The sequence below is a fragment of the Gopherus evgoodei genome, chromosome 6, assembly GCF_007399415.2.
Source record: "Gopherus evgoodei ecotype Sinaloan lineage chromosome 6, rGopEvg1_v1.p, whole genome shotgun sequence".
Classification (NCBI taxonomy): Eukaryota; Metazoa; Chordata; order Testudines; family Testudinidae; genus Gopherus; species Gopherus evgoodei.
Window position 1 is genome coordinate 109,269,736 of NC_044327.1, and position 26,827 is coordinate 109,296,562.

General features: G+C 41.6%; 1 protein-coding gene across 1 annotated transcript in view; it reads right to left on the bottom strand.

Annotated features, from left to right (window-relative positions):
- The window catches only part of EGFLAM (EGF like, fibronectin type III and laminin G domains), a 138,021-nt gene that overhangs the window by 108,133 nt on the left and 3,061 nt on the right, over positions 1–26,827 (bottom strand). The window contains 1 exon segment of the mRNA XM_030567711.1: positions 983–1,092. Coding sequence (XP_030423571.1) covers positions 983–1,092 — 110 coding nt within the window.

The window sequence follows — 26,827 nt, forward strand, 5'->3', positions numbered from 1 at the left end:
CTCTCAGCCTTCTTTTCTCAAGACTGAGCAAGCCCATTTTTTCACCTTTCCTTATTTTTATACTTCTCTACTGAATTTTACTCAGAGTGTCTATTGTTCGAGCAGTGGACTGGGAGTCAGGATAGCTGGGTTCTAGTCCCTTCTTTGGCACTGAATCACTTCGCGGATTTGTGAAGCCATTTAAATTCTCTAGTGCAAATTCACCATTTCAGTGGAAGTTTTACACAAAGTCCTTCATGGTATTTAAGGCTCACACTGGGGCTGCATGGGAGACTGACCAACTGTGTCTCTGTGTAGCGGGTGCCCGTGGAACCCCATATGCACCATAGAACTGGTCTCCGCGCTAGTCCATGCAGGACTAGTGAAGAAGGTTAGCCTGGAGATAGCCAGAGGGCGAACATCAGATCCACATTTATGCAAACCTAGTGGCCCCACAGTCCAGCACAATCAGCATGGAAGGATTGTGGATGCTATTCTAGTTCACAGGCTAGAGTAAAATCCATGGGGGTGGAGTGCTGAATGACACTGTGGGCCAAATACTCAGGCTTGAGGAAGTTAGAATAAATTTCATTTTCTGTGCCTCTGCTTACTAATCTGTAAAAAAAAAAAAAAAGCATAATATTTATCTGCCCTACTCTACCTTACTGGAATGTTCTCCTACCTAATTAATTGTAAAGTGCTTTGAGATCCTTGGATAAAAGTCACAAGAGAAATGTAAACTATTGTGAATACGTGCTTCTTGCAGCCACACAAAATTCCCTTCTAAAACATAGCTGCTTGTTAATTAAAGACTCCATATTATCAGTTCCAACTCAGCTTTTTCACAGAGCTCTTTCTAGACAACTCTAATGTATGGTACTGAGTCTGGGATCCAAAGTACTCTCCTTGCTTTCTTTTACTGTTTTCACTTTCCTTGGGAGCAATGCATGGGACTATATGGTCCATTTGGATTCTATGCTAACAAAAATGAAGGTTTACTTACAGTGTATCCTGTGATGGTACTTGCATGCTGCCTTGGCATTCTCCATTGTATGCTGAAAGCTGTACAGTTCAGTGAATCCATCAGTATATCTAGAGGAGGCCCCAGCCTATCTGCCTCAAAGCAAAATGATATTGTGTAAGAAGTTTCAGGAAACAAAATTCCCTTGTTTATAATCAGCTGAGGGGCACATCTTTGAAGAAGAATACACTATGCTGCCCTATTCTTTAAAAACCTTCAGAAATCAGACAGGCCCAATCATTAAAGGGCAAGATTCTACCACTCTCACTGATGTCAAGTAGCTCCTTACTCCACATGCTGTCCATGTGGTGTTACTCAGCATGACAAGTGGAGCAGAATCTGACCCAGGATTAATTTGGGTCTATCTATCAATCCATCAAAGTACATTTGCTTTTCTTTTCAATGTATTTGCAACTACTGCAGCATACCTGTTAATCTACTTAGCATTAGTGGTGTAAACAGAGATGTGAGGAAAATTCCCTGGGGCCCATGCCCCTAGGTACATGCATGCAACCCTTGCAGACCATGTGAAGAAAGGGGCATGTGTGAGAATTTACCTTCTCTGTAACCAGAGTAAATCTATGGAAATACTTAATTACTCTTCATCAGTTGGGTTAAAGGATTCTTTAATGTGTTTCATAATTTTTGTACACAACATTTCTTTGATGGTCTTGCCAAAAAAAAGCTTGCAATTAACTGAGGAAGGTTATTAGCTTTAACAACAAAGGCACTTTATCTGGTAAAATTATAAGGATCACAAGTCAACCCCTACAGTAAATTGAATAAGCACTGAAAAGAAACTCTATCATCCTGAGTCAAACTGCAAGGACCATGAAGCATTGGGTGAGCCCCTCTTGTAACTGTAATCAAAGTACAGGTCTGATGTCTAAGCTCTGGAAGCAAAACGAAAGATGTGGGTGTTTGTATGTGTGCATGCATGTGCACAGGCATGTGCAATGAGCTCCACTTACCTGGAGAAAAGATAGTGAGAGCAAATGTTACTACCCAAAGTGAAGGAATTTTAGCCACTGTCTATGAAGCCTTAACATAGAACACTACAACTCAGGGCCCCAAACCCACAGCCTTACAGACAACCTTTCCCTTGAAATCATTAGGAAGTTTGACTGTGGAGTGTGGAATCCGGCCCAAGATTTTTAACAAAAGTTCCGTAAGTAGCCAGACAACTATCAATGCTCTTGAGACCAAAAACACATGGTAAAGACTCTTCATAAACAAGCATAACAAAAAAGTGATGAAAATTTGCTGGTGAGAATTTTCTATGGCAACTTTTATTTCCTTCATGGAAGCAGTTTTATTATATGTAATGTTTTTGTGACCTTATCTACCATAAATGACAGGGAAGGCTGAGAAAACCTGATTTTTCAACTAGTTCTAACAAAATACCATGTGAAATCAAGTTATTTTAAAGGTCATTTTTAGATGTGAGACAAGCCTAAATCAGATTTACACTTGTCAATTTCCACCAACTTATTTGATTTGAAGCAAAATATAAAACTTAACACCTTAGAAATACTCACCAGGATTAATCAGCAACAATATTTTAGAAGAGAAGCTAAAACAAGAGTACTGCTGACATTTGGCTATTTTAAGAATTTACTCTGCATTATTCCACTACTAGGATGCTTTTGGTTTTATACATTTTTCTTTTATTGAACAGGTAGTTGGGGTGCCAAGACTGCTTCTTATGATAATCAAGTAAGTTTCACGATTTACCTTGTGGTCTTGTCCATTTCTTTTTTTATTTGCTACCAGCTATGGTGGATAAAAGCTAGACACAGCCATAATAATACAAATAGACAAGGTTTAAGAAAGCACCTGGTGAATTTGTTTTTTGTCTCATTGTAAGAATTGTACTTCTGAACCTTTTGAGACTAAATTTTGAAACCCAGGGCAGCACTAAAATCCCTCTGTGAAGCTCTCTTGTATACAGTAAGGGAGTACTGCACTGAAAAAGTAAAACTAGAGTGAAAAACTTGGGGTCCAATCTTGCAAAACTTTCCTTACATGGGTAGCCCTTACTCACAAAAACAACTGCATTGAAGTGCATAGAAACAATGGAAGGAGTAAAGGTTTACCCAATAAGGCCTTTATTTAGAAAATGGAAACCTTGAGCCAGATTCTCAGCCCCACTCCACTACCTGTGTGCTCCCTGCTTTTGACCCTGTGACGCTCACTCCCATGCCCATTTTATAATTTGTTATTCTCTGACTTTACTGGAGCCCTGGGTTCAATGGCTCCTCCCCTGAGGCTGGGGGAGGAGCCTTTACATGCAGGTGGGCCTGTGCCCGCCCACCCCTGGGAACTCAATATGTGCCCAAGCAGCACACAGGGAGTGGAAACTTCCTGCAATTCCCTCACTGGGTACACCCTTAGCATGATATACAGCTGCTGGAGCCATCTTCTAAGCCTCTCTCCCTGCAGTCCCCAAAAGAGATGAGTGGAAGCTCTAGCTACCCCAGCTGGCATATGGTCTCTAGGAGAATGTAGCCAGCTGGTGCAGTTTAGAGCAGCCCATGGTTCTGGGGCCAAATGGAGAATCAGGAAGCTGCTAGGTTCAGCCCCCCTTTTTGCTGAACATAGCAGTAGCTGAGTGCAGCAGAAAATTTGACCCTTCTAGTCCATTTTACCAGCTCCCTCTGCTGTCCTGCATTCAGGATCATCAGCTTGACACATATTAAAGTATTGATATACAAGAACAAGAAGACCTTACAACCCCCCTTGGAAACAAAACAGCAAGAATCTCAGAAAAACTAAACCTACTGGAAATACTACTACTACTTTGGTAGCCCTTTACATTTAGAAAGGGCTTCTCGAACTTTAACTAAACATCACAATAGCCCAGTGAGGTACGTAAGTATCAAAGCTATGTAAATAATGAGGGGAAAATATGCCATTAATATTTCTTAGAATTTATAAACCAATTCACTTAATATTTTTGCCCCTCCTGTGCTTATTTGTTATGGATGCTCTTGCTGGGAAGAATTGAAGCAACTCAGAAGAATATCCCTGGAAAGATGATTTTTAATTCTTAATTAGTGATGTGCTGCAGATCAATAAAATTGATTGCAGAAATTATTTGGTGAATAATTTGGATTACATTTGAAAAAAGTCACAATCCATTGCAGACACAATGAAAACACAAAGAGGCAAAACTGTTTAATAAAAGACCCACTCCAAATTATTCATCCAGATCCCCTATACTTTAGTAACTTCAATTTGCAGATGATGAAAAAGACAGAGAGAGCCAAATAACACTCTCAGAACTGGTCTACATTTAAAACTTAAGTTGACATAGCTAATGCACTCAGGGATGTGAAAAATCCACACTCCTGAGTACTGCAACTACGCTGACCTATACCCCAGATGTAGATGTGGCTACATTGACAGAAGCATTCTTCTCCCCTCCCCCGAACAAAACTGCAGAACAAATGGACAAATTATTGTTGACTGAGGCCAGGTCTACACTATAAATATATATCATTATAACTACGTCTCACAGGGGTGTGAAAAACCCACACCCCCTGACCAATGCACTTATACTGACCTAACCCCCATTGTAGACAGAACTATGTCAACAGGAGAGCTTCTCCTGTCACCATAGTTACTGCCTCTTGCGGAGTGGGTTAACTACCAGGATGGGAGAAGCTCTCCCATTAGCATAGTAGTGTCTTCACTAAAGCGCTACAGTGGCACAGCTGCAGCGTTTTCAGTGTAGACCTGCCCTCAGTCAGTGTTAATTTGTACAGGTTCCCCATCATTCTGCCCTGCACACATTGACTCCTGATTCTGCCCTTATGTGGGTGTCAAGCTGGGCAGCACCGAAGGAAAACTTGAACAAATTAATGGTGACTCATTCAAAATTAACTTGTGTTGCTCTGTCTCCCACAGAAGCAGGTTTTGCAGGGAGGGAGTAGGAATACCTGGTAGTGTGTAGATTGTTACTCACTCCCCCAGGTCTCCCTGCTGTCCCAGCCACAAAGCCTGCATCTTAGAGATGGCTTCCACAGTTTCAGAGAAATGTGTAAGAATGCAACTGGTCCCATACTTCCTCTTTCCATATGCCCTGGGCTTGGATCTGCATGTGCAGAAGACTACTGATCACATAAACTGAGGGGCGCTTCTGAACCCAAGTAGCCTAAGTGCACTTGTTCACTACTCTGCAAGGTAGTGAAAGAGATGTGAATAGACCCACATGCACCTAACTTCTAAGATCAGTTCATGAGAAGAAATTTTTTTCCAAAGAGGACTGGACTCTTCCATACAGAGGTGGATTAGGGGGTTGTGAGGCCTTGGATCAGAGTAGGTGGGGGCTCCCACCCCCCTGCCTGCAGCAGGGTCGGAACACAAGGGATTCCCCCACTTCCTGGCAGAAGCACCAGGCAGGTGAGTGGAGCATGTTGGTCCGTGGGGCTGCTCATTTTGGGAGGGGTTCCCCAATTGGCTGGGGCCCCTGGTCAGGGGCCCCATTGGCCCTGTGGCTAATCTGCCACTGCTTCCATATGAAAAATACTTTAAAGGAACTAGCTATGGCTCTGGGATAAACAGGTCATAAAGCAAGGTGTTTTATCTAAAATCTATGTTAATCTTCAAAATGATAGATGACTCAAGATGCTTGAAAATTAGATCAGATGATAGAGTGTCAGCCAGGGAACAAGAAACAGATCCCATATCCCCATGTGTTCTATAGATCAGTCAGATTAATGATTCATCTATTCACCTCAAAATAGCCTATAAAGCAAGATTTGAATAAAACCACAGGAGCCCAGCAGATAGCAGTATTATAAGTAAGACATGAGCGACTAAGACTGTATTTTACATGCTACAAAAATAAAAATAAAAATTGTTCTGTACAAATATAGCAGAACTCTTTTTTTTTTCTCCTGGAACTGGGTTCTGCAACCCACGACAGGCACAGAAAGTTTGGTGCACTTCAAAATGCTTTTCTGAAACACAAAGCAGAAGCACTAATCTTGGTCCCAAGAAAAAGTTTGTTGATTTATGAGGAGCACAGTTACACTTATTCTTAATGTTTTCTCTGAACACTGTGTGGGTGCCTCAGTTTCCCCTATGCATTTCTTAAGTCTTCAGTGTGCATAAATGGCCGACACTCTGTCTCCTGGCAACAAATAACCGGGGCCCTTCCCCCCTGCAAGGGGATGGCTAAAGGTGAACAAAGAGATCAGGTGACCTCCTGGCCCAGAAAAGAGACAAAGGTCAGAAAGGAGGGGCTGGAGGGGGTTTCAGTTTGGAGCTGGCTGGGGATGAGGAGTGAGTGCAGACGTGGGCATGGCTTGCATCTGGCCTGCGCTCTCCCCCTGCCCAGGATGGAACCATCTGAGGGGTCCTGTTCTCTGTATCTACAAGCTCTGTTTTAGACCATGTTCCTGTCATCTAATAAACTTCTGTTTTACTGGCTGGCTAAGAGTCACATCTGACTGTGAAGTGGGGGTGCAGGACCCTCTGCCTTCCCCAGGACCTCACCAGGGCGGACTCACTGTGGGAAGCACATGGAGGGGCAGAGGATGCTGAATGCTCCAAGGTCAGACCAGGAAGGTGGAAGCCGTGTGAGCTTCTTGCCCTGGAGACAGCCTGCACACAGAGAGGAAACTTCACCAGAGTCCTGACAGGCTTTGTAGGGAGCAGTTCCAGAGCATCACCTGGGAACTCCGTGACACAAAGTAATTACAACACTGGGAAAAATTACCGAAAACCATTCCCACCATGACCAGTGGGAGCTGCAGCACAGACATGGCTCCCTCAGCCAGAGATAATTTTACTGCCATTTGCTTTGCAGAAAGCATGTTTAAAGTCACATTAAAATGGTGATACAAAACAATTCCAACCACAGAAGCCTTTTTTACCTTTTGATTCCCACCAGCTTTAACACTAGTTAGAGCCAGTGGAAGCGTTTTTGTAAACTTGCACCTGTTTTCTTGTCCGTCATATGTTTCTGATGTACTAAGTAACCTGGGGAATAAAATGGAACAACTCCAGGCTTCCTCTCCTTCAGGAAGTCCCTTGTGATAATGTGAATTCACCCCTTTGCATTTCCAGTGTGTGGGTACTACAGCTACTTCTACCCTCTAACTGCAGCTTGAGTAGATGTACTGGAGATTAAAGTTCTCTCGTTAACTTTGGTCCAAGACCAGTAAAGCCGCTGCTATACATAGAACCATAGAATCACAGACTTTAAGGTCAGAAGGGACCATTATGATCATCTAGTCTGACCTCCTGCACAATGCAGGCTACAAAATCTCATCCACCCACTCCTGTATCAAACCCTAACCTGTCTGGAGCTATTGAAGTCCTCAAATTGTGGTTTAAAGACTTCAAGGTGCAGAGAACCCGCAGAGGTGTAGCGAGTGCCCTCCGTACCCTCTGACCGGAGGGGGCCCCGCAAGGAAGGGGGCCCCTAAAAGTGGCAAAAAAATGTAAGGTATAACTAGGTAAGTGACATTTATTGACGATATTGCACAATACATGTCGGTTTTACTGACAAAACCGTGAAGTCATTATGATACATCATAATGCTATTGGCTACATCAGTTGTCTGTCGACTTTTAGTTTAGTTTAGTTTCGAATTTTAGTTGGACCCATTCAAAGAATGTGTATTTGTGTTCATAATGGCGGTCGGCAGATAAATGTTATTAATTTTGTTGTTTTTTTTTTTATCGTTTCCAACGCAGAAGTGTGCTTTGTGATGTCTAAGAGAATTTATAAGAGCGGAAATAGTAAATGAAAGGCAGCAAAAGATGCCGAGAAGGAACTTGAAAAAATTCCAAAGTTGTCAACGTATTTTGCGCTGCAATCCAACATACAGGTACAGGCACATGAAACGGACAGCACTAGCAGCGACGAATCGTATCCAGAAGTATCCAGAAGTGCTTCAAGTGAGGTCGAAGGTGAAGCAAGTTGTTCTACCAAACAAACTGTGACAGATATTCCAGCTGCTGCCGGGAAAGAAGTATCTGAATCTGAACCACTGACTGATGATCCAGGAGATTGGCTGTCTATAATATCGGACAGGCAAGTGTGTGACATTGTTGCACATGGCCCACCACAGCAGAATGAAAGTTATGAATTTCCATTTAACGAGGAAAGACGGAGGTTCACAAGTACTCATTTCTATCGAACCATGGCAAATGGCGGGAAAATAAGACGTTCATGGTTAATGTACTCAGTTCAGAAATATGCCATTTTTTGTTTTTGTTGTAAATTATTTGGCACTGGCGACATACCACTACGTCGTGGAACATCTGCTTGGAAAGCACTGTCAAAAAGACTTCAGCAGCATGAAAAAGGCAAAGGTCATCAAGACTGTATGGTGAAATGGTTTGACCTTCGGTCAGGCATAGTAAACCGTACATCTATTGACCAATTCGAATTGCAGGCTTTTCTGAAAGAAAGAGATTTCTGGAGAAATGTTGTCAAACGCATGGTTGATGTCATTATTTTCTTGTCCGAAAGAAACTTGGCATTTTGAGGAAGTAATGAAAAGCTCAGCGATCCTTCGAATGGCAACTTTTTGGGACTGTTTGAATTGCTTGCAAAGTATGATACTGTCCTCAGCGAACTTTTACAGAGGATTAAGAAGGCAGAGACACATGTTCAGTACCTCAGTCCACAGATCCAAAACGAGCTGATTCAACTTGTTGCCAGTAACATTCAAGAGGCCAACATAGTGCAGCTTAAAAAAGCAAAATATTATTCAGTTATTTTGGACTGTACTCCCGACGTGTCACATGAAGAACAGATGTCTGTGGTGTTACGCTTTGTTGAATGCAACGGTGAAGATGGTGTCAATATTTGTGAGGTGTTTGTTGGTTTTCTTAATGTTCATGATACAACTGGCGAGGGCTTATTGGAAGCATTTCTTGAAAAGGCAAACAACTTAGGAATAGACATTGCTGACATGAGAGGCCAAGCTTATGATAACGGCGCAAGTATGAGAGGAAAGAATAAAGGAGTTCAAGACCGCATGCTAGAAATAAATAACCATGCCTTGTATGTACCATGTGGAGCTCACACTTGGAATCTTGTGATCTCAGATGCGGCAAAGTCATCGAAATATGCCGTTGACTTTTTTGGTCCGATTAACAGAATATACGTTATCTTTTCTTCTTCACCTTCATGTTGGGATATACTTCAAGAACATATGCCAATATCTGTTAAAGGGTTATCGGACACTTGTTGGGAGTCAAGAATTGGTGCTGTGAAGCCATTGCGTTATCACCTTGAAGAATTGTGCAATGCTTTGTCATCTTTGCGAGAATATGCGCTCGAAAAGAAAGAGGGCAATACAGCAACAGAAGCCAGTGCGCTTTTAGACTATGTTATTACGTGGCCTTTTGTTCTGACTGTGTACATGTGGTACGATATACTATTTCACGTCAACAAAACCAGCAAATTAATTCAGTCACCAGATGTGTCAATTGACGTACTGCAGGCAGAAGTCGGTGCTACAATGAAGTTTTTGGAAGACTATCGAAATACAGGATATAACTCTGTGGTCACAAATGCACGTGAAATAGCAGAGCATATGGGTATCGAGCAGGTGTTTCCAGAAACCAGGGTGTGATGTAAGAAGAAAATGTTTGATTACGAATGTGCTGATGATTCGAATCGTCTTTCTGCCGAAGAAAAATTCAAATCGCAGTTCTTTCTTGTTCTCACTGATCAGGTCTTATCTTCTGTTTCATCGAGATTTGACCAACTCATGGAGTGGTATAAGTTGTTTGGATTTCTGTACAACGCTAACAGCCTGAAGCAGTGTCACAGAGAAAATGAACTGGAGAATCACAGCAAAAATTTTGAAAGAAAAATGGGAGACATTGATGCCAACGAACTCATAATGGAACTGAATCGTTTTATTTATGTCATCGAGAAAGAGAGAGGACTTGTCACGGCAAACAATTTTTTAACATACATATACAAGAACAGCCTTCAGGAGATATATCCGAATCTTTGCATTTGCATCAGAATTCTTCTGACCACACCAGTTACTGTCGCTGGTGCTGAAAGGAGCTTCAGCAGAATGAAACTGATCAAGAATATCCTGCGCTCAACCATGACAGATGACAGGCTTTCTGCGCTTGCAGTTATCTCAGTCGAAAACAAGATTGCCAGATCTCTGGACTATGACGCATTGATTACCCAATTTGCAGAGAACAAGGCTCGAAAGAAGCGCTTTGCGTAAATACGGAATACATGTACACTGTAGGCCTATGTATGCATAATATGAATCCTGTATATTGTATAAAATAAATACAGCATTCCAGTTTCTGCATTGTAAGGGGCCCCGGACATATGTTCGGAGGGGGCCACGTTCTTTGTTGCTACGTCCCTGAGAACCCTCCAGCAAGTGACCCGTGCCATGCTGCAGAGGAAGGTGAAAAACCCCAGGACCTCTGCCAATCTGCCTTGGACGAAAATTCCTTCTTGACCCCAAATATGGCAATCAGCTAAACCCTGAGCATGTGGGCAAGACTCATCAGCCAGACACCCAGGAAAGAATTCTCTGCAGTAACTCCGATCCCACCCCATCTAACATCCCATCACAGGTCATTGGGCATATTTACTGCTAATAGTCAAAGATCAATTAGTTGCTAAAATTAGGCTATCCCATCATACCATCCCCACCATAAACTTATCAAGCTTAGTCTTGAAGCCAGATGTGTCTTTTGCTCCCACTGCTCCCCTGGGAAGACTGTTCCAGAATTTCACTCCTCTGATGGTTAGAAACTTTCATCTAATTTCAAGTCTAGACTTCCTGATGGCCAGTTTATATCCATTTGTTATTGTGTCCACACTGGTACTGAGCTTAAATAATTCCTCTCACTCCCTGGTATTTATCCCTCTGATATATTTATAGAGAGCAATCATATCTCCCCTCAGCCTTCTTTTGGTTAGGCTAAACAAGCCAAGCTCTTTGAGTCTCCTTTCATGTGACAGGTTTTCCATTCCTCGGATCATCCTAACAGCCCTTCTCTGTACCTGTTGCAGTTTGAATTCATCCCTCTTAAACATGGGAGACCAGAACTGCACACAGTATTCCAGATGAGGTCTCACCAGTGCCTTGCATAACTGTACTAACACTTCCTTATCTCTACAGGAAATACTTTGCCTGATGCATTCCAAGACCACAATCGCTTTTTTCACAGTCATATCACATTGGCTACTCATAGTCATCCTGTGATCAGCTAATACTCCAAGGTCCTTCTCCTCCTCTGTTACGTCCAACTGATGTGCCCCAGCTTATAACAAAAATTCTTATTATTAATCCCTAAATGTATGACCTTGCACTTTTCACTATTAAATTTCATCCTATTACTATTACTCCAGTTTACAAGGTCATCCAGATCTTCCTGTATGATATCCCAGTCCTTCCCTGTAGTGACAAGACCTCCCAGCTCTGTGTCATTTGCAAATTTTATTAGCGCACTCCCACTTTTTGTGCCAAGGTCAGTAATAAAAAGATTAAATAAGATTGGTCATAAAACCGATCCCTGAGGAACTCCACTAGTAACCTCCCTTCAGTCTGATACTTCACCTTTCACTATGACCCGTTGTAGTCTCCCCTTTAAACAGTTCCTTATCCATCTTTCAGTTTTCATATTGATCCCCATTTTTTCCAATTTAGCTAATAATTCCTCATGTGGAACCATATCAAATGACTTACTGAAATTGAGGTAAATTAGATCCACTGTGTTTCCTTTGTTTAAGAAATCTGTTACCTTCTCAAAGAAGGAGATCAAGTTGGTTTGGCATGATCTACCTTTTGTAAAACCATGTTGTATTTTGTCCCAATTACCATTGACCTCAATGTCCTTTACTACTTTCTCCTTCAAAAAATTTCCCAAGACCTTGCATACTACAGATGTCAAACTAACAGGCCTGTAGTTACCCAATCACCCTTTTTTCCTTTCTTAAAAATAGGAGCTATGTTAGCAATTCTCCAGTCATAAGGTACAACTCCTGAGTTTACAGATTCATTACAAATACTTGCTAATGGGCTTGCAATTTCATATGCCAGTTCCTTTAATATTCTTGGATGAAGATTATCTGGGCCCCCCGATTTAGTCCCATTAAGCTGTTTGAGTTTGGCTTCTACCTCAGATGTGGTAATATCTACCTCCATATCCTCCTTCCCATTTGTCATCCTACCATTATCCCTAAGCTCCGCATTAGCCTCATTAAAGACTGAGGCAAAGTATTTGTTTAGATATTGGGCCATGCCTAGATTATCCTTAACCTCCACTCGATCCTCAGTGTTTCTCACTTATTTCTTTGTTTTCGTCTTATTTATATGGCTATAGAACCTTTTAATATTGGTTTTAGTTCCCTTTGCAAGGTCCAACTCTACATGGCTTTTGGCCTTTCTCACTTTATCCCTACATGTTCTGACCCCAATAAGGTAGCTTTCCTTGCTGATCACTCCCATCTTCCACTATCGCAGGGGAGGCTCTAGTTGCTTTCTTCCCCAATGTGATTTTTGCCTAGACAGATTCTGTCTTATCCATTCCATCACTTCTTATTTCTTTACAGGCTACCTCATCATTGATATACAATGCTACTCCATCACCTTTGCCTTTATTTCTGTCTTTCCTAAACAGCACATAGCCTTCAATACCTGTACTCCAGTCATGACTACTATTCCACCATGTTTCTATTATCCCTATAATATCTGTTTTTACTTCCTCCACCAGTAACTCTAGTTCCTCCATTCTGTTACTTAGACTCCTCGCATTGGTGTACAAACATCTTAATTTTTGCTGTTTGGCTTCACTCACATTCTTTACCTGATTAGGCCCAGACATTCTACTGCCAGTATCACCTATTAGACTAGTATCTACACTACCCTTCCTCCTTATGTCCATTCTTCTATTCACGGCTATATCCTTTCTTACTTCATTTTCTTCCCTCTCAATGTTAAAATCCGGCGTGGAGATTACCTGGATATCTCCCAACCATCTCCCCTCAATTCCTAGTTTAAAGCTATTTCCCTCCCTACTCAGGTGAAGTCCATCCCGAGAGAACAGACTTCTCTCCATGAATGCCTCCCAGTGGCCATACATCCCAAAGCCTTCCTTATAGGACCACTGCCTGAGCCATCTGTTGATCATCATCATCTTGTCAGACCTTTGTTGCCCTTCTCTAGGAACAGGCAGAATCCCACTGAAGATCACCTGAGCCTCTATTTCCTTAAGTGTCTTCCCCAGCCTGGCACAGTCTCCCTTGATACGTTCCAGTGATAATCTAGCCGTATCATTTGTTCCCACATGAAGGACAATCAGTGGATTCTTTCCTGCTCCCGTTAGGATCCACTTCAGCCTCAGGTCCACATCTCGTATCTTAGCACCAGCAGACAGCACACTTTTCTGTTCTCTGGATCAGCTCTAGTTACAGGTCTGTCTATTCGTCTCAGTAAGGAGTCCCCAATCATGTAGACCTGCCTTTTCCTGGTGATGGTGCAATTCTCAGGTCTATCCCCTGCTCCCTCTGGCTGCAAGTCGTCTCGATTCTTATTGTCCCTTGCAATCCTCTGCAACCTATCCCATATCCTCCTGCAGCTCATATTTGGTGTTGTTATCTCCATTGGCTCTTTCCCTCTTCCTATAGGACTAGTTGCTCTTCTCTTCTTCCTTGCCCTCCCACCTTCAGTGACCACCTGCTGTGCCCTTTCTTCATTTTCCAGCTCCACAAACCTGTTCCTGAGCTCTGTTTCTCCTTCACTAGCCTGTCTTTTCCTCTGCCTGGTTCTCTTAGTCACATGCCTCCACTGTCCACTTTCCTCACTCAGCAGTCTCTCCTCAGAGTTCTTTTGTCCTGCTTCCATCTGCAAAGTCTGAGCTTTTCCCTTCAGCCTCATCACGTCTTTGCTCCATCATCTGCTCGAGTGCCCTTCTAAACTCAACCAGAGTTTCCACCTGCATCTCTAATCCTCGGATCTTTTCTTCTATCAGCTCTATCAGGCGGCACTTCATGCAGACGAAACTCTTTTCAGGTACCCCCTCCAGAATCATGTACATGCCACAGCTTCCACATCCAGTTATCTTCATTGTCTCTTCTACTGCTTGGGTCACTACCACTGCTGCCTCTGTATCTGTCACAGCCTTCTCACCTAAATCCTGTTAGTCCAGGAAACACAAACCAACCAAAACACCACCACCCACAGCAAACCAAACCCCCAATGAGCACCAAAACACTGCCAGAACACCACATACTCCCTTCACTAGCTTGTCTGTTCCTCTGCCTGCCTCTCTTAGTCTTCCCCCAAACTCCCCTTGCAAACTCCTACTCAAACTCCCCTGTTTACAGCTCTGTTTGCTGGCTCCTGTGCCACTGCAGCTGTCTGTGCTGCTGCCTGACTGGCTGGCTGGCTACCTTTATAGGACCCCTAATCAGGGAAGCCCTGCCCCCAAAACAGGGCTCAGCTTCTCTCCCAGCACATTGCCCTTACCAGCCTCTACACATACAAAAACTTATACATGTTTCAGCATGGGCTATATAAGACCACCAGCCCATATAGAGGCATGCACTGCGATAGCTTCACTAATCTGGTACCCGAGCTACTGAGATTAAAATTAGCTCAGATAGATCTGCTTGAGCTGCAATCATGCCTCGTGGCTGTGGTTGTGTCTTGCACAGATGCTAAAGGGATGGCAGATGGAAAGCACCCTCCCTCCCCTTGGACCAGTCACAATCTGACCCAGAGATTTTACTGTAGTGATGGGTGATTACTGGAAAGAATTAAGTTTTAAAATAATATTTTTAGAATCGATACATTTCTGATGTCACTAGCACACAAATCCATATAATAAAAGTAGCTGTAGATGTACTAAATTAAGATATATGAGGCCTCATCACAGTATCATTGAAATCAATGGAAAATACTCAAACTGATTTCAGTATGAACTGTAAAAAGTCCATCATTTGTGGCAAAAATAAACAAAGTCAGACTGTTATTTATTTGATTTCTACAGACTGAACTAAGTTAAATAAAGAGTGCTGTGGGATGTAGATGGCACAACAAACCAACAAAGGTCAAAGGTCAAATGTGGCATCTTTTCATCTTTTTGAACCTTGGTCCAACTACCACTCCTCAGCAGCATTGAGTAAGAAAGCAGGAATCTCCCAACCACAGCTGTCAGGACCACAGTAGAACAGTGACTGAAGAGACCCCTGTGCTGCCATTTTTATTATATCTGAAGCATTCAGAAAATGACGATAAGCACTATACAGCTTCTCTTTTCAGCACATGCACTGATGGGCCTGTGGGTTAACTAATGAAAACAACAAAAGGTGAAATAGAAGCACTCTGTGGGGAATTGAGCAGGAGTGAAGAGGACGGAATTTACCCCTTCTCTCCCAGTCTAGAGCAGGCCACAGAACATACAGTGCAGTCTCTCTGTTCCTGGCTATTCCAGATCACATTCTGGAATAGCAGCTGCTGCCATTCTGCGCCTTGCATCAAAGGATCTACACAAGAGAAGATAAGAGAGTTCATTCCCTGAGAGCCCCCAACATGCAGGGTTCTGCATGGGTGCTCTACCCTACCACCACAGGATTTAAGTGATGCAGAGGGTCTTGCATATGCTCTGTGTACATGGGTGAATTTTACACAAGAAGAATAACTCAGGCTACATCTACACCACACACCACTGGCAGTGGCGTTTAGTGTACGTGTAGGTACATGCTGCAGAGAAAAGTTGGTTGTGCCCACACCTTCAAATATTAGTGAAAGGCTCTTGCAGAAGCCTTTTCCCCACTGCATGAGTCTTTCCAGAAGCAGGGAGCAGCAGGAATCTTTCCCTAGAGGGGGAAAGGGCTCCAGCAGTGGACAGCTGCCAGAGTCTTTCCCTTCAGTGGGGAAAGGCTCCAGCAGCAAGGAGCTGTCAGCCTTTCCCTACAGCCTCCCCCATGCAAGAGCCTTTCCCCACTGGGCAAGTCTTTTCCTGTAGAAGGAAAGGCTCCCACAGTGGGAAGGCAGTGGGATACTACGCTGCTCGAAACGGCAGTGTAGATAGGCAGGCACGGCTTGGCGAATAGAGAGTGTGTTCTGTTATTTATATCCACACCACAGGGGTATGTACTCTACAAGCTACTAAAAGGCATGTGCAGTGTAGACGGACTCTAATTGGAATTAATTTAGAGGTATCAGCCATCCAATTGTATCTGAATTCCAAAAGGTCTCATCAGTGGTAATATTAGGTTCTTTTAGTATATGTTATGCACAGAATATCTATCTCAGGTACAAGTAAGGTATATATCACTGTGGTATTTATAGCCTACGTAAAAGGTATAAAACAGCTGTGGTTTAGAACTTAAGCTAGAATACAATAAAAGGAGTCTCATTAAAAATAAGTGGACACAATGCAGCTTGAGGTCTTCAAACCAATTTTGAGGATTTCAATAACTCTGTCCTGGGTTAGGGGTTGTTATAAAATTGGATGGGTGGGGTTCTGTGGCCTGCCTTGTGCAGGAGGTCAGACTAGATGATCAGATTGGTCCCTTCTGACCTATGAGTCTATGAGTCTATGTTCCAGTATTGACTTTGTCATGGCATCCCACCCCTTGTGGCACCGGTTTAAGGCCCCAGTTCAGGAAAACACTATCAAACACATACTTAACTTTAAGCACCAGACATCAATAAGATTTAAGAATGTCTTAAAGTCAAATATATGCTTACACATGTGTCCTGCAAAGGGACACGTTCCTGAACTGAAGCCTAGCAATGTAACCCAATGGGAGTCCTTGCACTTAGAGAATGAGAAGATAATGCAGGGCCAGCACTAGCCTCTCAGAAGTGGGCAGATAACAAAGCTGTTGGGGCACAGAAGGCAGCAGACACTGCATGCATTTCAGACACTCCACAGCACTTCTGGGCACAACTGTACATGCTTTAGGCACAATGTCTGGAGCTCCTGCTCAGGCAGAATGCCTTCTCACTGCCTCAAGCAACATGACTTCAGTATCATGCCAGAATCAAGCTCCTATGTATTTCATAGTGAAATACTTCAACCATACCATGCCAAACATTTATTTTTGTGTAACACAAGTTATATCAGGGATCAACAACCTTTCAGAAGTGGTGTGTCGAGTCTTCATTTATTCACTTAATTTAAGGTTTTGCATGCCAGTAATACATTTTAATGTTGTTAGAAGGTCTTTTTCCATAAGTCTATAATATATAACTAAACTATTGTTGTAAATAAAGTAAAAAGGTTTTTTAAATGTTAAAGAAGCATCATTTAAAATTAAATGAAAATGCAGAGCCCCCCAGACTGGTGGCCAGGACCCAGGCAGTGTGAGTGCCACTGAAAATCAGCTCACGTGCCACCCTCGGCACACATGCCATAGGTTGCCTACCCCTGAGTTATATCATCTGTAGAAAACAAGTAGTAGTCACAAATGTGCTGTAACAGTCATGTCTTAACTGGTAAAAGGGAATGTCCTCTCTGAAAGTGACCTACTTACTACCTGCTATTATCCTTTTATAATAGCTCTAGTAAACATAGGTATAAGGGTGAGTTGTCACTCAGAGAGCAATCTTTTCCTCCTTCTAGCTAAGATACATCCAGGGCACCCATCACCATAATATTTGTCACTACTGGCAGGAAACAGACATTCCAGACATTGCAAATATCTGATGATGCCGAAGGTGCAGAAATAAATGTTTGTTTACTTCAAGCTGATGGAATTTGTAGTGAAAATAATTAAGCAATAAGATACATGACATAGTGAGTGTGTCTCATAATGCCATCAGAGACAGAAAGCTGAAGTCTCATGGGATTTCAGCCACCTCGTGCTTAAAGTGCATGTGATTCTTGTGCACGGTTCCCTGGCAACACACTGTGTGAAATGTGTGATAACTATTCTGAAATTAAGTGAAAGAACAGGTATAAAAGTCAGACTTCTACATTGACTGAGTATTCCTGCCAGGGGCATGGCAGTGAGGACAAATACAAAGCCCATGAGAACAGTTATTACTGAAATCAAAGACAAAAATACAGCTTTCTAATAGAGAGAGTGTGGTACCATTGCAATTGTTATAACTCCAAATAAATAACCTTGAAAACCTTTTACCCATCAATTGTCATCATTCAGGGGTACATTTGTCAGGATTTAGCTATACGAAGCTTCAGTGAGAATCATCTGGCTAAATTGTTGCACAGTATTTGGAAAATGTTCTCCTTGCTGCCTCTCAATGTTTTTCCATCCTCTCTTACAAAACCTTCTCTTCCTCTGACAAGATATGAATGCCAGGTCTACACTATGGTGTGACAGCACCATAATAACAGTGCCATAGCTCTGCCTTTGTAGTTACATAGTGTAGATGTTTTCTACAGTGAAAGGGGGGGAAGGCGTTCCATCACCATAGAAACTACTCCTCCCCAAGCAAAGGTAGCTAAGTTGACGGAAACATTCTTCCATCAATCTAGCTATTTCTACACCAAGGATTAGGTCTGCATTGCTACGGCACTCAGGGGTGTGAATTTTTCACATCCTGGAGCACCACAGCTATGTTAACCTAACATTTAAGTGTATTCTCGGCCCAATTTACACTTCTTTAGGAAACATTTTAATTAAGTACAATAAATATCTTTCATATTGAGCATTTAGACATTAACCTGCTTTAAATGAACAGTAAGCTATCATGCAAAGAAACCACAAAGTCCAGATATATTTTATACTCTCTCTCTCTCTCATGCACATACTCTCAAAGGTTAACATTTAGAGGGAGTGGAGTCTAGTGTGTGACAAGTAGCAAATGTGTGTACCAATTCTCTTGAAAAACCATAAGATTTTGGCTTCTCAGAGCCTCTAAGTACTCTAAGCCCAATATTTTTGAACCTCATTGCCAGTGGACACTGAACAAACTATTTGAGTGTCCCCCAAAGGAAATGACATTAAGGAAAATGCAGACTTTTTTAGATCACAAGTTTGGGAACAGGCCTCAGCTTTAGCCTCATCCCCCAGGCAGTGTACCATAAAACATCTTTGTCTTCATTCGGACCAAAACTGACACAAAGCATATCATTATCACCTCTGTGGAGAGCACAGCTGAGCTATCACCGTCTTGTTGTGCCATCTAGATCAGCAGATGGAAAGGACAGAAGGCAGCATGTGGGGACCTGAAGAGAACTATGTAACAGAAAAAGTGCTGTAAGAAATGTAAATTTTCAAAAGTGACTAGTGATTTTGATTGTCTCAATTTTGGTATCCAACTAGAGACAGGCTGAAGGGGCCTGATTTTCAAAATGTGTTGAGTACCTGCCCCTTTTGAGGTGTCTTAGGCCTAAGATCAAATCAGGCCTCTTTGAGGTGTCACAAAACCGGAAGCATCCAAAATCACTAGTCACTTCTGAAAATTCAGGCCTTAAGCTTCTTCTCTGTGTGTGTAACTGAATTCTGCGAGAATGAGGAGCGGAGACTAGAGAAATTTGAAAATCAAGCAAGTGACAGAAATTTGAGGTATCTAGTGCTTCTGGCGGAAGTGAAGGAATCTAACCTATTTACTTTCATTAACAAACCCATTCCACCTCTTTTGAGCATTAACAATGAGGCACAGTTAGATGCTACTGCATACTTAGCATAAACTGATTACAGAAGAGGGGATTGGCACAAACACAACTGAGATTTTAACTAAGGCCACTGATTGCCAAAGGACATGGAAGGCCATGCAGGATATCCATTTTGAAAAGGTAGAAAACTAATTTCTTCTCAGACTACAGCTCCTCTGTGTAGAACAGGGCAAAAGAATCAATTTCACTCTCCTCTGCTGTCAGTAAGGTCACACTCCACCTGCTTCCCCACACTCTGGTCCAACACACCAGGGAAATGCCATGTTTCTGTGACATGAGGGAGTCTAGACAGTGAAGAACCTATTTGGGCAGAACAGAGGCAAACTTCACACTGGCTATCTTTGTGAGAATACAGATTGGGGGATTGTCGGCTGGCCAGGGCACATCTAGTGGGCCCACAGAGTTAGGACCTATTGGCCCAAAAACTTTATATTAGCTGCATCCACTGTTCCCACCATGAATCACATAAACAGGTTGTGGATTCTGTTCTCCAGCTTTGCATTTTATGAATGCATTTGTCTGAGCCCTTAGGCAGTGCATTTCCTTCTTCTTCCTCAGTGATGCTTCTCTCAACCTCAGCTCCTACAAAGGTTTCTTTCATTCCTCTATCCAATCTCATATACTAGTTCTGTCTTTTACCAGCAGTGATGAGTCTTCCCCTACCATTCTCCAAGTTCCTTCTTTCATTATCACTGGAGCAGCTTTGCCCTCTAGCCCTAAGTTGCAAATGGCTAAACGTTATAATCCATTGGTGTCATGTCACATCCATGTTCTGAAAAATCAGGAAGGGGGTGGGAGGTAACAGGCAATTTATAACACAAAGCCCCAAATATCTGGACTGTCCCTATAAAATCAGGACATCTGGTCACCCTAATCCACTGAGAAGCATATGGAGAGAGAGTTGCAATTCTTGACATTGCAGTTCATGATGTTATAGTGTTGCTACCATGACACTATGTTTAAGCTGGAGACTGTAGCAACCTGCATGGAGCTTGGAGGGAGGAGCAAGTGTTGCAAGAAGAAAAGGTTTGGAGAAGGCACTACAAATTCAGTCTGCATGCACATGGCTAAAATGCTGCACTTGCAGTACCTATACAAATTGTTTTCTTAATAAAGAGTCAGTTTATTTTTAAAAACATAGAGTTCTCTCCTGTTATTACCCAGCATATGGTACATGAAATCAGATCCTAGCCACTGATCTCTGCAGAGAGCTCCCTCTGAAGTCACATAAGTTTTGGTCCTAAACCCCTATTTTCAATCATTATGGTATTTTGGTTTTGTTTGTGTGTTTTGTTCTTCTAAAGTGACCTTTTAGATTAAAATTTATCATTCTTGGCCTAAGCCCAGAAGTTAATTCTGGGAAAATTCTCAAAAATCCTTCTCCTCTTCCTCTCCCACCCCACCACATGATCAAATAACTCTTTAAAAGGTTTTTAAAATATAATAATAAATAGGGTTACCGTATGCCTGGGTTTTCCCAGATATTTCCTCTTTTTTCATGCTCCATTTTCTGTCCAGGCAGATTTTATAAATAAGAGGCAATGTCCAGGATTTTTACAGAGCAGACATTGCAGCTCAGAAAGAGCTGTCCTTGCACCCTGAATTGGTCCATCCCCAGCTGATCGGTTCCTTCCCACTCAGGGCCTGGCTCCCAGCCCTGGGGAGGGGCCTGCAGGCATTGATGGATGGGCTGGTGCCACGTCCTGAGCTTTCATGGCAGGGAGCAACACCGGCCCCCACCTCAACAGTGAGGCCTCAGGTACCCCCTCCAACACCTTCCAGGTATCCCCTCAACACCTCTCAGAGATGTCCAGGGATGGTGTGTAATTTTCCCAGGTTACTAGGTGGGGGCGTGAGACGGTATTGTGTTGTGTTGTTCAAAAGGAACCCCTAGATATTGAACCCAGCCCTGGCTGCTGCCAGCTCCATCTGGCAGAAGGGTTACACTTGTACTAATACCGCTGACATGTCAGAAGAAACCAAGTGTCTTAGGTATTTGAAAACAGCATGCTGAACATTTACAGTGTGTTCATTTCCACTAATTTTAGAAAGATATCAAACTGGGATGTTCTAAATGTTCACAGATGTGAATTTGATTGCATGATCATTCTCACAGGTGCCAGTAATTTTAAATGACTTTGAAAAATCAAGAGAGGCATGAGGGCTAATTTGGACCTGGAATTTTTTCAGATCTGAGAATCTTTCTGGGTATGATGCACCAGTCTCCATATCCACTAAGAGCTTAGACATTGTTAGTTAGATTGAGCACAGTTCAATCTTTTTTCATAAGAATAACCTTCTTCAGTTTTCATTGTCACCTGAACAGTGATTTACAAGGTGTTATATTAACTGTAAAGCAAACTCAAATAATGATAAAACAGATATAATTGCATCATGAACCAAAAGAGATTATCTATCTTTTTGTCCTAGGGTTTTGGAAGGCACTTATCACCATAATATGTGAGAGTCACAGAAAGTTGAGAGTAGCTGGGTGCTTGAACAAACAAGTCTGTTCTGGTTTTAATATGGTTGATCTTATCTAGGTTTGAAAGCTAGACAGGTTGGCTTCTGGTAATATTTGGATGAGCTATCTCCTGTATACCTGTATCTATTGAGTATCTTTTGAGCTATACCTGCATCTTTTGAATATCACACTACACAGATAACAGAAAAAAAAGTTTCTCCTTTGACTGATAAGTCGCTATACTGCTGTTGGATATAGAGCTCCCTGGATCAGTATCTTACTTGAACAGATTCCTCACAAGGAAGGATAATCCTTCATTTAGTACCTATGATCTGCAAACCTTTATTCATGAGTGATACTTACTCATGGATGTGTTGCATTGAACTCAATGGTACTAAGGATTTCCCACGATGGGGACACTCGCTGTATGTATTCTACACAATACACATCAGTTTTGGTGATTTTATTAATTACTACAGAGTGCATAATTAACTGTTTTTGTTCTATTTATGGTCGAAATGGCACTTATATTCTAAGCCCTTATTTTCAGTGGCTTATACCTTTCTGAAGCAATTACCTTTGGCAATGAAGTTTCCCATGCATGTTTTATCCCAGAGGTGAATGTTTTTTGTAAAGTTCAAAGAAACAATATTCAGCTTTTTTCATTAGTTTGGACAGTCAAACAAGCACCTGTGTTATTTTTTAAAAATGAACAACCAACCAAATATGTTTTTTCCTTTTAAAGTGTGTGTGTCATTACAAAAAAAATCAAAGGAAAAAAATTATACTTGGTGAACCCAATCCTGGACACTTATTCAGATGAGTATTTTATTTTACTTCAATGGGCTTGCTTACTGGAATCAGAATTCCTCATGTGAATAAGTTTCCCAGATGGATTTTTTTTCAAACAAATCAGGGAATTTGGAATTAAGGTCACACAAACATAACTCTGCCCCTCTTATGACCACACTTTCATTAGATGATCACACAACACTGGTTGATGTTTACATACTTTTAGGCAAATGCTTCAGCTCAGCATAACTGCATTGACTCACGTATTCTTTAATGTTTAAACTAACGTTTTCTATAACATTAGCTGAATATATATACATACACACCAAATGAGAGGCCCATTCCTGCAAAGACTTACTTATGTAAGTAATTTAGTTACATGAGTAACCCTTTTCATTTTAAATGGAGCTCATATGAGTAAATTTATGTATGGTCTTTTTACATTAGTATTTCAATTATTCAATGATAGAAAATGTGAAAAGGCCAAATCAGTCTTGCTTTGGGATCCAATCCTGCAAACAGTTACACAAGCAATTTTACTCACTTGAATAGTCTTATTAAAAATCAACGGGGCTGCTCATATGTGTAAAGTTACTTACAGGTGTAACTGTTTGTAAGATTGAGTCCTAAAGCAAGATCGATCCAGGAAATAATTCTTCTGAGCTCCCTTAGCATTTTATCTTAGTTCTTGTCTACACTTGAAATGCTACAGTGGCACTGCTATAACTGCAGAGCATCTCTCGGGGAAGCCTTGGAGGACAAGGAGAACTTCAAGCATCATTATTGTCTGTATTATGATAGTGCCTACAAGCACCTAACTGAGATTGGGGTTGCCTTGTGCTAGACACTGCAGAATATAATAATGTTATATAATATATATATAATATACTGAGAAACAGGCTGTCCTACAAAGAGTTTATAATCTAATGAGGCAAGACAGAAAAAGAGTGGATAAGAAAGTATTGCTATCCTCGTTTTTCAGGTGGGAAACCGAGGCACAGAGAAATTAAGTGATTTCCCTCAGGTCACAGAGGAAGTCTGTGGCAGCATCAGGAAGTTAACAAATATTTTCCAAGACCCATGCTAATGCCTTAACTCCAAAACTATCCTTCCTCTTCAGAGCACTGTTGGGAGCCAGACTATTCTGTTCATATTAAGGTAACTTAAAATTCCAGGGGGCTGAAGGGAGTCCTCACACCAATTATTTTCTGGAAATGCCTTCAAAAATCCTGTATGTCTTCGACAGACTCCTAAATCCTGAGAGTCTAGGGGAGAGTCCTCCGAAAAACCATGCATGTGGAACCGTTGTAGAGCATTTGGGTGGGTGGGAAGGAGATCTACTGGCAGCTTTTTCCCTTTTCTTTTTTTTTTTAAAAAGAGGAATGTTGTGATTGCTGGATGGGTGGGGTAGGGTTATTGACTTCCATAGGCGGTGTGTATAAGAGGCCAGGGAAGGCTCTCTCTTCCCTAGTTGGAGCTGCTGCTGTGGAACACTGGGCTAGGGCTGGCTTGGGCCCAGCTGGCCCAGGGCTGGGGATGCTCCGGCCTGGAGCTAGTCCTGCCGGCACAGGGCTCTTCTAGTGGCTGGGGGCAGGGGGGAAGGAGGCACAGGAGAGACAGGTAGCTCAGGGTTCCTGCCTGCCCGGGGCTTCTCAGGCTATAATGTTGTCTAGTAGAGTCCAAAACATTTTAAAAAAATATAACAGAAAGCCGTTTCCTTTCCAAAGAAAACAACATTCTCTACATAGATTGAGCCAAATTTTCAAAATAGTTCAGATCCTATTTAGACATCTAAAAAGCCAGATTTTCAAAAGTTCTTACAACCCAGAAGTTTCTGTTGTGGTCATATTTTCTAAAGAATTCAGTTATTCCACACTCAGGTCTTCGTAAAATCTGTCCACTTATTTTAGTGCCTACCTAGGACCTAGCTTCTGAAAATCTGGCCCTGACGGTGAGTGTGAAAAACTTTTGAAAATCTGGTCCATAGAAGCTGTGGAGCTGTGTATCTTGTCACTCATAGCGGTAAAGCCAACGGAATACACCAATGAAAAATTAGAGTTAGTCAGGAGATTCAAGTCCAATATTTGTATTTATTTGTATTCAGAATCAAAATTGATCCCAAAGCATCAGAAATGAATACAAATCTTATCTTCTGTGTTCCACCCTATTCAATAGCCTTATAAAGTACAGTCTTTTGACTTCTATTTTATATTGTGGTATACAAAAAAGTAACAACACATTATATTGTTATGCATATTAATGTCACAAACATCAACCTAAGGGGTCTGCTCTCCTCTCCATGCAACTAGAGTACCATTAAGCTCCATTATATTATTATTACTACTATACCATGGAGTAAGGCATGATTAAGCTATTTTAGCAACCAGACCACTGAGAGTGGGAATAAAAGTAGAATGCAGAGCAAAAATCTATGGCCATGCATAAAGAAAAAGCAAGAAAACAGTTTGAATGTTAAACACTAGTGACAGCTTTAGAGAGCTTTAGCCTATGCGGGGTTGTTATAGCCATGTTGGTCTTTAGAGAGACATTGAAATAACATAAAAGTGCAAGACTTTTGGGAACTCCAGGCTATGCAGTTTATTGTCACACGCTGGCTCTAGCTTCATTTTAATCTATTTTAAAATGTGCCTGATATTCCATTTCCTCCTGCATAATAAATATATAATGTTACTGTAAACAAATGTGCAAATAAGTTTTGCACTCATCGGGATGTTTTGAATTTGCCCACAAGGGTTTTCATTCCTGAAATTTCATTTAGTAAGCTGTAGTTGTAGCATTTTTATTGTTTATTTTACTTTTAACTTCACAAACACATTTCTCTCTACCGCTTTCTGGGGATTACAAAACTGATCTTTGTCAACCAGACTCTGAATGAAAACTTTGAAAAACTGAAGAGAGTTTGACTACCTTTCTTCTTTTGACCCTCAAGACCTCTCAGTCAGATCTCATTATTGAAGATGAACTGGTTTTATCACTTCTCTCGCAATGTGACCTTTTTGGTTGTATCTCAGATACAATTCTTGTACAAGTCCCATTTTCTATTGGTATTAAAAGGGCAAAGAAAAAACTCTTTTTACTATCTTATCTCTTCCTCACCCACTACTTTTTGATGTAAGAGTAAATGATAGTTATCTTTCATTCTTAACCTTCCAACATATGATAAACAGCAGGACTGAAGCAGAGCCGCATGTTACCTAGAACTAGACCTGTTCTCAGGGGATTGAAAATGACATTTCACAGCATGGACTCAGTCTAAGGTTTCTTGGAAACGTACAGTTCCAATAGTCTTTGGCAGCATGTAGGTGGGATTTAAATTACATACTTCTGCAGACAAACTCCCTAGGGGATTTTCTTCTCTAACTCTTGTGGCAATGCAGGTTTTAAAATGCCTGCACAGGTTTTGTAAAATTGTTGCCACAAATAAGTGGCATCTTTTTGTAAGAAAATAAATCATTTGGGACGTGAAACAGGAATACTTAACATAATATAAGCAACAGTAAAAAAGTTGTGTACACAATATTAGTGTATTATTGCAGAGGAAATTATTGTAAGTTTTTCTTTTTCTATGATTGAATCTACTTTAGTTGAACGCATATCAATACACTTCCCTTAGGTCAGTTGTTCTCTTGTTTGTTAACCTAAGACTGAGGGACACAAAGAGACTACCACTAAGTGATACCTTCACAAATATAGCCACATTTGGATATGTGGCATTATTACTGCACATTTAATTTTTGAATGCAACCTCTGTCCATCTAATTTACTCCAATCTTTAGTGGCAGCTATTGTGCTAACCAAGGATCAAGGGACTAGATCCCTAAGAGGTAAGGTCAGACCATCTGTCCAATAAAGACTTTAAGCTCAGGTTGTATTTCTGTATTATGTTTCCAACTGTACTGGCATTTCTCACAACAGCAAGTGACAAAGATGTTATTAATTTTAAAT